This window comes from Scyliorhinus canicula, chromosome 11, assembly GCF_902713615.1.
Source record: "Scyliorhinus canicula chromosome 11, sScyCan1.1, whole genome shotgun sequence".
NCBI classification, from domain to species: Eukaryota; Metazoa; Chordata; class Chondrichthyes; order Carcharhiniformes; family Scyliorhinidae; genus Scyliorhinus; species Scyliorhinus canicula.
This window is the reverse complement of record NC_052156.1, coordinates 22,293,041-22,305,618: the sequence shown is the minus strand read 5'-3', so window position 1 is coordinate 22,305,618 and position 12,578 is coordinate 22,293,041. Positions and strand designations below refer to the sequence as shown.

The 12,578-nt window shown below is 46.6% G+C and overlaps 1 protein-coding gene across 1 annotated transcript in view; it reads right to left on the bottom strand.

The window, feature by feature from the left end:
- The window catches only part of LOC119973908 (NUAK family SNF1-like kinase 1), a 43,111-nt gene extending 32,823 nt beyond the window's left edge, over positions 1-10,288 (bottom strand). The window contains exon 1 of the mRNA XM_038812515.1: positions 9,658-10,288. Within this exon, the coding sequence (XP_038668443.1) occupies positions 9,658-9,852 (195 nt within the window). The 5' untranslated portion in view covers positions 9,853-10,288. The remainder of the gene's footprint in view (positions 1-9,657) is intronic.
- Between the last annotated feature and the right edge of the window lie 2,290 nt (positions 10,289-12,578).

Sequence of the window (12,578 nt, the reverse complement as noted above, 5' to 3'; positions counted from 1 at the left end):
ACAGATCATTGAGGTTCCCTCAGAACGCTACACATTTCACATACCCGCCATTAAGCTTCAGTAGCAACAATGCTGCACATGGTTGACCTGGGCTGTGAGATGACAAAACAATGGAATCCAGGTGGAGAAGAAGCGAAATGGCTGTCGCTAGACCGGAAATTTGCACAAAGTGGCTTGCTGAAAACTGAGAGACTTTACTGTGCTCTCATGCTTCAGGTTTCAAACAATAACACTCTGGCGATGAAGTTAGGAGAGTTACAAGCCTCGAGGACATGATGGGAAATATAGGACCCTGAGACCAGAGTAGGTCAGGAAATACTACCAACTATATGGTCCAAGGGATCTTGTGGCATTGTGGTAGCGTGTCTGCCTTGGAGCCAAAAAACTCAAGGTTCGCGTCTCACCCCAGGTACTTGATGGCTAAGGAAGGTGTGTTCATAATGTGGTCAAACAGATTGAGTGCGATGACCTGCAAACCCTTCCAATGCACCGATGGCTGGTGGTAGAGTGAGAGAGACTCCTGGAGTGGTGCCCCTCAAGGTACTGACCTGTTCTGGGAATTACTATCTAAGGAAGTGGACAAAAGTCTGCCTTAGTGTGCCACTAGGTGTGGGATGAGGATTGGAATCTGGTGTAAGACTACTTAAAGATCATGACCTAAATGTGTGTCTGAGCCCAATTTTGGGAGTACTGAGTGCATGCCCAACTCCTGAATGGTGAGGTCTGAGGCAGCCTCACATATTGGGCCCCATTACAATGGAACCAGCATGGGTTAATAGCCAGCTGGCAAACAGAGCAAGATCAGGCTGCTACTAACATTCCAGTGGTCCTCAAGTAAGTGAAGTTGAGATCAGGAATGGACGCTTGTGTGTGCGTTTGGGGTGGGGGATGTGTATTTTGTGATAATAATAGGAGGCTGCAGAATGGGTGTCAGAGGTCAGATGGGATGGATACGAGGTTGGGTGACAGGTCAGGAGGATGGGGTTGGATGGAGGGGCCGCTATTGTTTGGAAAATTGCTGCTGTGTGGCCAAATCTATTAAATGAGGTTCAAGAGCCACCAGCTTTCAAACCAGACCAGGGAGATATATTAGCCACAAAGACTAAACCATTAACCTGGGGAATGAAGTTGCAAATGATACCAGCCAGCCAGACAGGTTGGAAGCAACCTGAGGATGTTGGACAAACAAACACGGGAGAAAATATCAATCTCTGAGGATTGAAACTGTAAAAAGTAATCATCCCTGAGACAGGCTGTCAGTTTGGAGATGTTTATTGGCGCCACTCCAGAGTAATTAAAGCAAATCTGGAAAGATTCCCATCCCTCATACATTTTTAGCCAATTTTACTGGAATACATTTTCCAAAAATAACGTAATATTGTTTGAGGAAATGTGCGGAATGCAGTTCCTGTGTAAATTAACCTTGTATAGAAATATGAAGGCTGACAAGAAGCCAAAAATATTCACTTGTGTTATTGTCCCTGTTGAAAGTACCAATGCACTGAGACAATCTGGCACGAGAAACATAGCTGAGTTCTAACGTGGGAGGTCTTGTAAATTTGAGGTGCTGCTAAGCATGACGTTATGGCTTTCCAAAGACGTTTGTGATCACGTTGAATATACTTGCCTCATTTACTGCGATTGATTGAGGCAATGGTGTGCTTCATTCTTGTTCAGCCTTGTCAACATAAATATGTCAATCACACATATACCTGAATAAGTACTGCAAAATTGATTCCAATTATTTGACTATATCTGATTAATGAACAGCATTTTGAAGCACAAGGATAGCCTCTGCACAAATTGATTTTTTTTTGTAGAGCTCTTTTGCGATTAAATGAATTATGCATTTTTTGAATTTTTCAAACTTTTGCTGCAGGTACTTAGTTAAAGGTAAACAGTGGTGATCAAGTGAGAGGTTAGATGGATAAGGCTCAGTGAGTAACATCAATACTTAACTCCTTGTCTCAACACCGCAGAAATAACAGAAAGTGGCCTTGCTGTTCATTCAGGTTCTTACCCTCTATCTCATTTGAAATGACTGACAGTAGAATCAGCATTTTTGATGGCGTTCGGCACCAAAGAGTCTGAACCGAGATCAATGGAGGCCCAGGGAAAACCCCTCCAGAGACTGGTGATAGAACTGACAAGACAGAGAATGGTCATGGCTTTTTAAGATTAATCATATTAGCCTCAGGATATGACTGCAGGAATTCTTCAGGGACGTATACGTGGCCCAACCATTATCAGTTGCGTCATCAACGGTCTTCCCTCCATCATAGGGTCAGGGTATATTGTTCAATGCTTGATTCTACAAGTGTTCAGCTTCATTTACAACTCTTCTGATGATAAAGCAGGCATGTCAGCCTACAGCAGGCCCTGTGCAACATCTACGCTTAGGCTCACAGTGGCGGATAACAATCACATAATACAAGTGCCAGGAAATAACGAACAAGGAAAGGCCTAACCACTTCCCTCATATCCCCGATAGTACATGCTATCATCACTAATAACATCCTGAAGAGTCACTATGGATCATCAGCTTAACTGAGCTGACCATTTTAGCAATATATCTACAAGAGCAGATGAAAGCCTCGGCACTCTGCAATGTGTGACTCACTTCCCATCCATTAATGTCTCTCCACCAGCTACAATACTCAAGAAGGACTGCAATAAAATATTCGCCAGTCACTTGAATGGGTTCAACTTCTTAAAGTGTCTTTAAATGTGGATACCACTGGAACGTTCAGCGTCTATTACCCGTTCTTAATTTCCTTAGAGACAGTGAGCAACCTTCTTGAACCATTGCCGTCCATATGGTGAAGGTCCTCAGGCGCTGTTGAGAGTTCCAGGATATTGGCCCAGTGATGTTGAAGCAGCAGCGATATGTTTCCAAGTCAGGACAGTATGAGGCTTGGAGGGGAATTGTAGATGGTGGTGTTCCCATATGCCCTCTGCCCTTGTCCAGGCGGTGTTGGTTGTAAGTTTGGGAGGTATTGTTGGCGAAGTGTTGCTGAGAGGCTGCAGTGCATCTTGTCTGTGATACAGATTGCTGTTGCACTGGTGATGGAGTGAGGGAATGTTTACGGTGGTGGGTGAAGTGGCGATGAAGCAAGCTGCTTTGTCCTGCATGGTGTTGAGCTTCTTGAGTCTTGTTGCAACTGCACTCACCCAGACAAGTGGAAAATATTCTATCGCACTCTGACCTGTGTCTTCTCAATGGTACAAAAGGCTTTGGGTTGCCATGGGGTCAGTTATTTGTCACAGGATCTCCATCCTCGGACTTGCTGTTAAAGCCATAGAATCATATGACTAATCCAGTTATTTTCTGCTCGCTTGTGACGCCCAAAGATGCCGATAGTGGGAATTTGGCAATGGTAATGCCATTGAATAGCATCAAGGAGAGATGGTTAGGTTCTCTCTTTTTGGAAATTGTTACTGCCCAGCACTTGTGTGATCTGAATTTTATGTGAAGATCTTGCATAGGCTGCTCAATCTATGAGGAGTTATAAATGGATCTGAACAATGTGCATCCCACTTCTAACCTTAGGGACGGATGGAGGCCATTGATGAAGCAGTCGAGATGGTTGCGCTTAGGTCACTGCACAAAGAAATTCTTGCAGTGATGTCCTGGGGCTGAGGTAATTGGCAGCCAGCAACTGCAACTATCTTCCATTGTGTTCGGTAAGATTCTTGCCAGTGAAGAACTCCATGATTCCTACTGACTTCAATTTTACCAGGGCTGCTTGATTTCACTCAGTCAAATGCTGCCTTACTGAAAAGGGCAGTCATTCACCAAAGGAATTCAGCTGCTTTGTCCATGTTTGGGGCAAGATATAATGATGTCTAGAGCTGAGCATCTCTAATGGAACAGAATTGTTGAGTAAGTGCTGCTTGATAGTAAGGGAAATGACACATTCAACACATTGCCAATGATTGAAATTTGACAGATGGAGAAATAATAGATCAGCTTGGATCTGTTCTGCTTTTGATGAGCAGGGCATATCAAGGCAATTTTCAATTTTGTTGGGTAGATAGTGGTGTTGTACCTGTGCTTGAACAGCTTGACTAGAGATGAGCTTTGTTCTGGGACACAAGTTTTCAGCACTATAGCCAATATGTTGTATCCAGAGCTATCAGCTGTATCTTGATTTTATGTGGAGGTGTCACAATTGGCTGAAGATTGGGTGATGACGGTGATCTCAGTAAGGAGGCTGAGATGGATCATCCACTTGGCATTTCAGGCTGAACCTAGTTGCGAATGCTTTATCCTTGTCTTTTACAATTTTGTGCTGGTCTCCATCATATTTGCAGATCGGGGTGTTGATGTTCAACCAAAATATATTCCATCAAAAAAAACTCAGTAAGAACGAATGTGGCTTACTAGGAAGTTAAGGATAGCAGGAATTTAAGGATAGCATTAGATTAAAAGGGCTTATAATTTTCCAAAAAATAGTAGTAAGCTTGAGGACTGGAACAGTTTTGGAACCTGCAAAAAGGAAAACGATGGCCTGAATTTTACTCTCTCCCCTCTGGGGTGGGTTTTGAGGTGCTGGGAGGGTGAGGGGGGAGGGGTTGGGGTGCATGGACAGGAACCCCTCTGAGATCCCACTTGCTACAACCTGGGCACAATTCTATCATGGGGTGGGCAGGGTCTTGGGCAGGAAGTCCATCCTTGCCCCTATTAACCCCTTAAGTGGCCAATGAAGGGTCTTTTCCCGCCCAGCCTCAATTTTCAGGTTGGCAGGCACCACGTATCTCAGGATGGGAAACAGAAGATGTTAATAGTCTGGGTCCCAGTTAGGAAGTGGGAGGTGCCTCTATCAGAAGCCCCACTTCTAACTGGAGGGCATGCCCCCTCATGGACTGGACACCTCCAGGCCCCTCTCTCTCCTCCCTTCACCAACCCAAGGTCTATACCCTGATTACTCAATCCCCGTGACCCGCACAAGACATCCCCTACCCTCCTCTCCCCGGGACCCCTGCTACTTACATCACACCAGCTCTCTACACTTTGTCCCAAGAGGGCGCTGCACTGCCTCTTCTGGCCACTGCAGCCCTGTGCATGGAGGTTCTGGAGAACATTTGGCCAATCTGATTGACTGACAGCTCTCCCAGGCAGGATTTTCTTCCAGGGGCAGGTGGAACTAAAAAGAAAACTGAGTCCCATTTTGGGCACGTTTAGCAGGGCGTTTCCTGTTGCCTGCAGCACTGAGAACGATCCCGCTATTAAACGGGACTCTGTTTCTTTATCGGACCTCGGCGAGGAAAGCCCCACCAAGGCCGCACTTTTCCTGCATTGAGTTCATCAATGCAGGAAGAGATCAGGCTGCCATCTTTAAATGGTGCCCCGTTCTCTCGATTCCCCCAGAACCCCCCAACATGCTAACATACCTGTGGTGAATGTGATTCACACGGTAATATAATCTGTATATATATGTGTCTATATTGTAAGTGCAGTTGCACTACCTGACCACCAGGTGGAGTAGCTCTGGGAATACTCGAGAGTTGTACTGGGCTTCTCCCTTGGCTCCGCCCAGGACTCCTCCCCCGGGAGCTACTGTATAAAGATCAGTGCCACAGGGTCAGCCGGCCAGTTCACCGAAAGTTCAACGGCTAACAGGCTGGCTCTGTTGTAAGTATATTAAATCGCTATTCTAATCCTACAAGCACGTGTCCGTAGAATTGTTGGTTCCAACAATACCCATTAGGGGGTCCTCGAGCCCAGCCTCACCCTAACTCATAAGGCCAGGGCATCCCTCAAAGGGGAGATCAGCCAATGGTCATCTGGGACTATGGTGACTTTACTTACTTACTAATTGTCCATCATCATTTATGACTAGATGCAACAGTAACGTAGAGCTTCTTTTGGATTGGTTTGTTTTGGGATCATTTTGCTCTGTCTATAGCATGCTGCCTCCGCTAGTTAGCATGTATGTAGTCCTAAATTGTAGCTTCCACAGGTTGGTACCTAATTTTGAAGTACGCCTAGTGCTGCTTCCCGAATACTCCTTTACACTTCTCAATGAACCATGATTTATCCCCTGACGATGGTAATGGTAGAGTAAGGAATATGCTGGGTCATGAATTTACAGATTGTAGTACAATAAAATTCTCTTGCTGCTGATGGCCCACAGTGCCCAATGATGAAAGAAATCTGAGCTGTTAGATCTATTCTGAATCTATCCTATTTAGCATGGTGATAGCGACAAGTAGCACAATGGAGGGTGTCTTCAGTCTACCAATGGGCTTTTGTCTCCGCAATGTATCTGCAACAGATAGATAGTTGGGCTTTTTCCCTCATGTTGGTACTTTCAACATATGTTTCAAGCCCAGCTTGTTCCCCATCTAGAATACATTCTGTACCCCCGACACCATTTAGGACAGAGCAGTCAGCTTGATCGGTGCCCTTGACACCATTCTCAATGTTCTCCCCCTTCATCACTCTCTTGTCAAGCTTACCACCCAGTCCTGCAACCTCAGCCATCAAGAAGGACAAGAGCAGCAGGTTTATGGGACCATCATAGTTTCCAGCTTCCCTTCCCAGTCACTCCTCATTCTTACTTAACATATGCTGCCATTCCTTCATCATTGGTGTGTCACGGTCAAGGAAAGTTAAATGTTCTTTTGCCAGTATTGTCCATATCCTGCGAATAAATGTGAAAACTATCTAATTGATCAGACAAGGTCTGAGGAAATTCTACAAACGTTACTGCTAAATGGATATCCTGGATATAGGAGGTGGCATCACTGGGAATGATGATTTGATAAGTTGCGATGTCTTAAATCACTGACACTGAAAGAAAACGCATCATGAGCAGATTCAAAATCAAACTCATTTCCAAATAAGTATTTGTCCATATACCCTTTTACTTATTATTTTTTAAATGAGCCAATTTTAAAAATAACACTCACCTGTGTAAGTTGAAACACCATTTTCTATTTTGCTGAAATATAATTCCACTAAATGATATGCTGCATTGTGTTCACTGTATTGATTGTTAACTAATCATATTTTATCCTATAGTGCTGAATTGATCTGAACCTAACTCTACTGATGAGATTGTCTTCTGATTGTGTTGATTAAGATTGAATTCTTTGGGTAATTATTGATCTTAACTTCATGGCATTTCAAGCTTGAAACTGAAATTGTCACATCTAGAATTTGCGCAATGTTGACAATGGATGATTGGATGTGAATACAGAACTGGTTTCGAGTATTATTCTGGTTGTTAGTTCCAAAGACCATACATTGATGGGCTCGGAAGGAGTGATAGAAAAATAGACTGAGCTTCTCTTTTGCTAACACTCAGTTTAACATTTGTTTACTGTTTATCCTTCTGTCATCACACTGGTACATTTCTTATTAGCTCTCCAAACCAGAGCTACTTTAAATCAACATAATCCACTTAATTCCGACAAACTGAAAACACCAATCTGTGCTAAATTAGCTGTACTCAACTGAGGTGGCAGCTGGGACATTGCAATTGGTCTTGGTAGTGCCAGAGTAGGGTGGAAAAAATTGGCTTGGATTCTAGCTCCTGATCACAATCCAGCAATCCTCATGGTGCGAATGGATGAAATTGGGATTGGTCACAGTTATAATGCCCATGTGGTAAAATAGCCTGCAGGCCCGAAGTGGTAGAAATGCATTGTGCACATTTATCAAGTGTAAAACAGAAATAATGCTCACAATTACCGTCCCTGATCTGTGTATCTATGAACATATATATCCGGAGCAAGAGTAGACAACACGGCCCCTCAAACCTGCTCCGCTATTCAATAAGAACATAGCTGATCTAATTGTGGCCCCAACTTCCCATGTCACCCCTCCCCACCCCGAAAACCTTTGACTCACTTCTTAGGCAAGAATCTATCTACCTCTGTGTCAAAATTATTCGATGACCCTACCTCCGCCACTCTCTGGGGAAGAGAGTTCCACAGACTCAGTACTCTTGGGTGTGAAGAAAATTCTCCTCACCTAATTCTAATCTCTACGTAAGCATATCGGTCACTGTTAAACTGACACGGACAACTTTTGGCTTCAGTTGCTACCAAAATGTGTTGATGAAGAGCAGAATTTCCACCATGATCACCTACCCCCACACGTTGCTTGTCACAACCACCTCCCAGAAAGTACCTTCAAAGCCGATGACTCTAGGTTGGCATTTTCAATGTGCAGAGTGCCTTGCACTGAAATGTATACTGAGGCCCAACATTGACTGGCTCTTGGACCTCCTGGTTGGCTTAGTCATGCAGTGCTGAGCCCATAACACAGTCCTGACTGAGTGTCTATGAAAAAGGTATCCGGGGATATCCTGCACTGTACTCCAGCAAGCTGCTTCAGGAGCAAGGGAAGCAGGTTAACAAGAACAAGACAAAATATAGATAAATGCAAACAGGGCTAACAAGAAGTGGGGTCGTGTGGGATCTGGAACGTTAACCTTGAGATTTGGCAACGGTGCTTGTTTACCAAGAGCTTGGATGCAAATGACAATAATAATCTCACACTAACTATCCAGCAGTAACCTGCGTTTATAGAAAACCTTTATTTATGATCACATCCCAAGGCACTCCCCCGAGACAGTTACAGAATAATCATAGAATCCCTACAGTACAGAGGAGGCCATTTGGCCCATCGATTCTATGACGACCCTCTGAAAGAGCAGTCCACCCAAGCCCACTTCTCCAACTATACCTATAACCCCTTAGCCTAACCGTCACATCACTGGACATTAAGGGGCAATTTTGCACGGCCAATCCATCTGACCTGCACATCTTTGGGCTGTGGGAGGAAACTGGAGCACCCGGAAGAGACCCACAGAGACACGTGGAGAACATGTAGACTCCACACAGACAGTCACCCAAGGCCGGAATTGAACCCGGGTACCAGGCGCTGTGAGGCACCAGTGCTAACCACCGAGCTGCCCCTTAGGAATCCTAGGAATACCAAATGCATCAAGATATCTATCTCGAATCCTGACCCCTTCTTGCTACACCAGCCCAGTTCATTTAAATTCCGTGGAAACTTTTGGAAATAGACTAGACATATTTACATATCTATTTAGAAACTATTTGCATCGCCAGCACGGCATGGTTGCACGGTGGTTAGCATTGTTGCTTCACAGCTCCAGGGTTTCCGGTTCGATTCCCGGCTTGGGTCACTGTCTGTGCGGAGTCCGGACGTTCTCCCTGTGTCTGCGTGGGTTTCCTCCGGGTGCTCCCGTTTCCTCCCACCATCCAAAGATGTGCAGGTTAGATGGATTGGCCATGCTAAATTGCCCTTCGTGTCCAAAAAGGTTAGGTGGGGTTACGGTGATTGGGTGGAGGTGTGGGCTAAGGTGGGGTGTTCTTTCCAAGGCCGGTGCATACTCGATGGGCCGAATGGCCTCCTTCTGCACTGTAAATTCTATGATTCAATGATCTCCTGTTGCTGTATTTTTTTTTCATTGGGCTGTCCCTTGTCTTTTAGTTCCTGGCAATGGAGAGCCAGGTTGTTGGGGTCAGTGTTTGGAACCAACACACTGGACTTTCACAATAACTGGGAACTCTCTCCAAAAGCTCTCTCCAATCCCACAAACCCCCAAACTCAACCCACGCAGTCAGTTTACTAGAGATCATTTCAACACACACTATTCTGATGGGATTACTACTTACTGTCCTGCCAGTGGCTGTCTCCTGCGCTTTCTTGACTTTCCCATAGGCTCCCCTGCCCAGAGTCTGCAGGATCTGGTACCTGTGCTTCAGGTTGTGTTTGTGTTGGTGTTTCTTTACAGCGCGGCACAACTTGCTGTCGGAAGTCCCTTTGCAGTCCTGCTCCTCGGCACCGTCGTGTTTCCCCCTGGTTATCATCTCGCCTCGCTGCCACTTTCCCTGCTCGCTCCCTCCATCCGCTCTCAGCCCAGTTGTCCGGGATCAGGGCTTGCAGCCGGTTACACAGGGGAGGAGGGGTAGACTCCCCTGGGGGAGTCCCCACACACGCCCACAGCAACCTTGGCAAGGTCGAGAAGTCAAAAGTCAGGGAAGCTGAAAGAGTTTTCTCAACGTGTGTGTGTGTGTGCACAGTGGCTCGGAATGAAACAATGTTGCAGCCTGGTGGCTGTGTGAAGCTAAATTGCCTTCCTTAAACACAAAGCCCCAATCGCCTCTGGCCAGGGTCAGGATTCAGCTCTTGGGCAGGTCAGCAATGAATCAGCCTTCAGACAGTGCAGAGCATTCCACACGCCTGGCTCACCGCAGCTCCTGTGCAATCTCTCCACAGCCACACTCCTCCACAAGCAGACAATGTCACAACACATTCTCTCTCTCTCTCTTTGTGCCTCTTCCACCCCCCCCCCTGCGCCTTGTGTCTGCCTCATGATCTGTGTCCCCGCCTCTTTATCTCCTCCTGTCTCGCCATCTGTTTGCCAGCCCTTGGGTGTCTGGCATTGTTTCCCCTCCCAGTCAGTCCACACTGCTTGCTGGGTACTCCCTGCACACTCTTCACCCCACTGTTTAACAAGCTCCCCGAGCCCACCCTGCACCTCTGCTCTCTCTCATTCTCTTTAATGTTTCACTTTCAGTTATAACCAACCCCAATCTCAAAAACCTTCTGTCCTTAAAACTTTCCAACTCTTCAATATTTTGGTAGCTTTGCTCCAAAAGAGTTGATGGACTGCGGGTCCCATGCATGTTTGATTTATTCCCAGCTGCTTGTTCCCGATTTTTAATTTTTTTTGGATCAATTGGATTCATCCAAATGGGGATGATAGAGAAAGCGACCAACCAGCATCCTCCTGAAGCAGGCGAGTTGCTTTTGTATATGGGGGTGATCTGTGAACACCTCACTAAACTCGGGATCACTGGAAAAGGGATTTACAAATGGCCCAAGCAAAGATTTGGTAAAATTAGCAAAATACTGGGGATGGCGGAGTCTGAAAGAAGCTGAAAAACTCAGCAGGTCTGGCAGCATCTATTAGGAGAGAAAGCAGAGATAACAGGCGGGATTTTCCAGGTCCCCCCACCACCATGTGGTCCTACAAATCGTGAACCCTGCATGGCGGCTGCGGACTGTGTCCAGCGGTGTGACACCCGGCCGCGATCCTTGCCGCTGGCCGGGCGGCTTCTGCGTGGGCTGGGGAAACTGGCAGGAGTGGCCAGGGGGTGAGCTGTGGGGTCGCAGATGGCGGCTTGGGGCTGCGCACGACAGGTGCCATGCTGTACGGCGCAACCACTGCAGCCATGCATGTACGCAGCCTGGGACCCGGCCATTTTCCGGCCGTTTTCGCCGCGGGAGGCAGGGGTTTCACTCAGCGCCGGTGCTAGCCCCTCACCAGTCTCAGAATGGGTGAGGGTTTGACGACAATTTTTTGGTCATGAAAGATCACACGCTTCGCTGGCGCCGACACTTAGCCGCGGAAATGGAGAATTCAGCTCAGAATCTTTGAGAACAAAACCAATGGCCTGGTGTGGGAGGGGGAAGGTACGGTTTGCATTGAGGTAATTCACACAGGATATATTTTTTTGAAGATTTAAGATGGGAATGAAAGGTCACAATCTAAAGCTGACGAACAAAACGTTGAGTCCCGAGGGCTGCCAAGTGCCCAATCGGATCTGGGGTTGGGATCTCAGATGGCTGGATGGCTGGTTTGAGATGCGGACCGACTCTAACAACATGGATTCAACTCCCATATCGGCAGAGGTTATCCATGAACCTTGCCCCTCATCTGAGGTGTAGCAGCAGGCCAAGAGCGGGCATGTGGGCATGATAGCAAGGTGAGTTAAAGTGGTAAGTAACAAGAAGGCTGGGGTTATGCTCACAGACTGACCAAAGGTGTTCCGCAAAGCGGACACCCCGTGTGATGTACCCGGTAAAGTCCGTTTCACTGGCCCAAGCGCAGAAGTCCCGTCAAAGAGCTTGGCTCCTTGAACCTCCTCATTTTGCCCCTTCCTGGGCTGGGTTTAATCAATTATGGATTTTTTTTTCTTGTTTTGCTTCTTTTCAATGCTAAAACCAGATTCACTAAATTAAAACAAAACAATCTCTTTAAATGCCGAATATTTCAGGGGAAAGAATATACATCTGAAATGAAATGAAATAAAAATCGCTTATTGTCACAAGTAGGCTTCAAATGAAGTTACTGTGAAAGCCCCTAGTCGCCACATTCCAGCGCCTGTTCGGGGAGGCTGGTACGGGAATTGAACCGTGCTGCTGGCCTGCCTTGGTCTGCTTTCTAAGCCAGCAATTTAGCCCTGTACTAAACCAGCCCCTCTTGTAGGTATCAAGGAAGTATAAATGACTGGAATTCTCCAGCCGTTGCAATTTGTTTTTCCCGCTGGAAGTGCATCCCCCGCACATGGATTTCCTAGCAGCGTGGGGCAGCTTCAATGGAAAATCCCATTGATGAGCAGCGGGAGAATAGACTCCCACCGCCGGACGTCCGGTGGCGGCGATGTTCGAGTGAGCCGTACATTCGGTGGGCTCTCACTCCGGCGGGCGTTTAGGGGCTGATTCCCCGCGATAGCGGGACCATGGAGCTGAAGGAAGGCGGCAGCGAAAGTGCTGAGGAGCGGGCTGTGGCACATGGAACAGCGGGAGT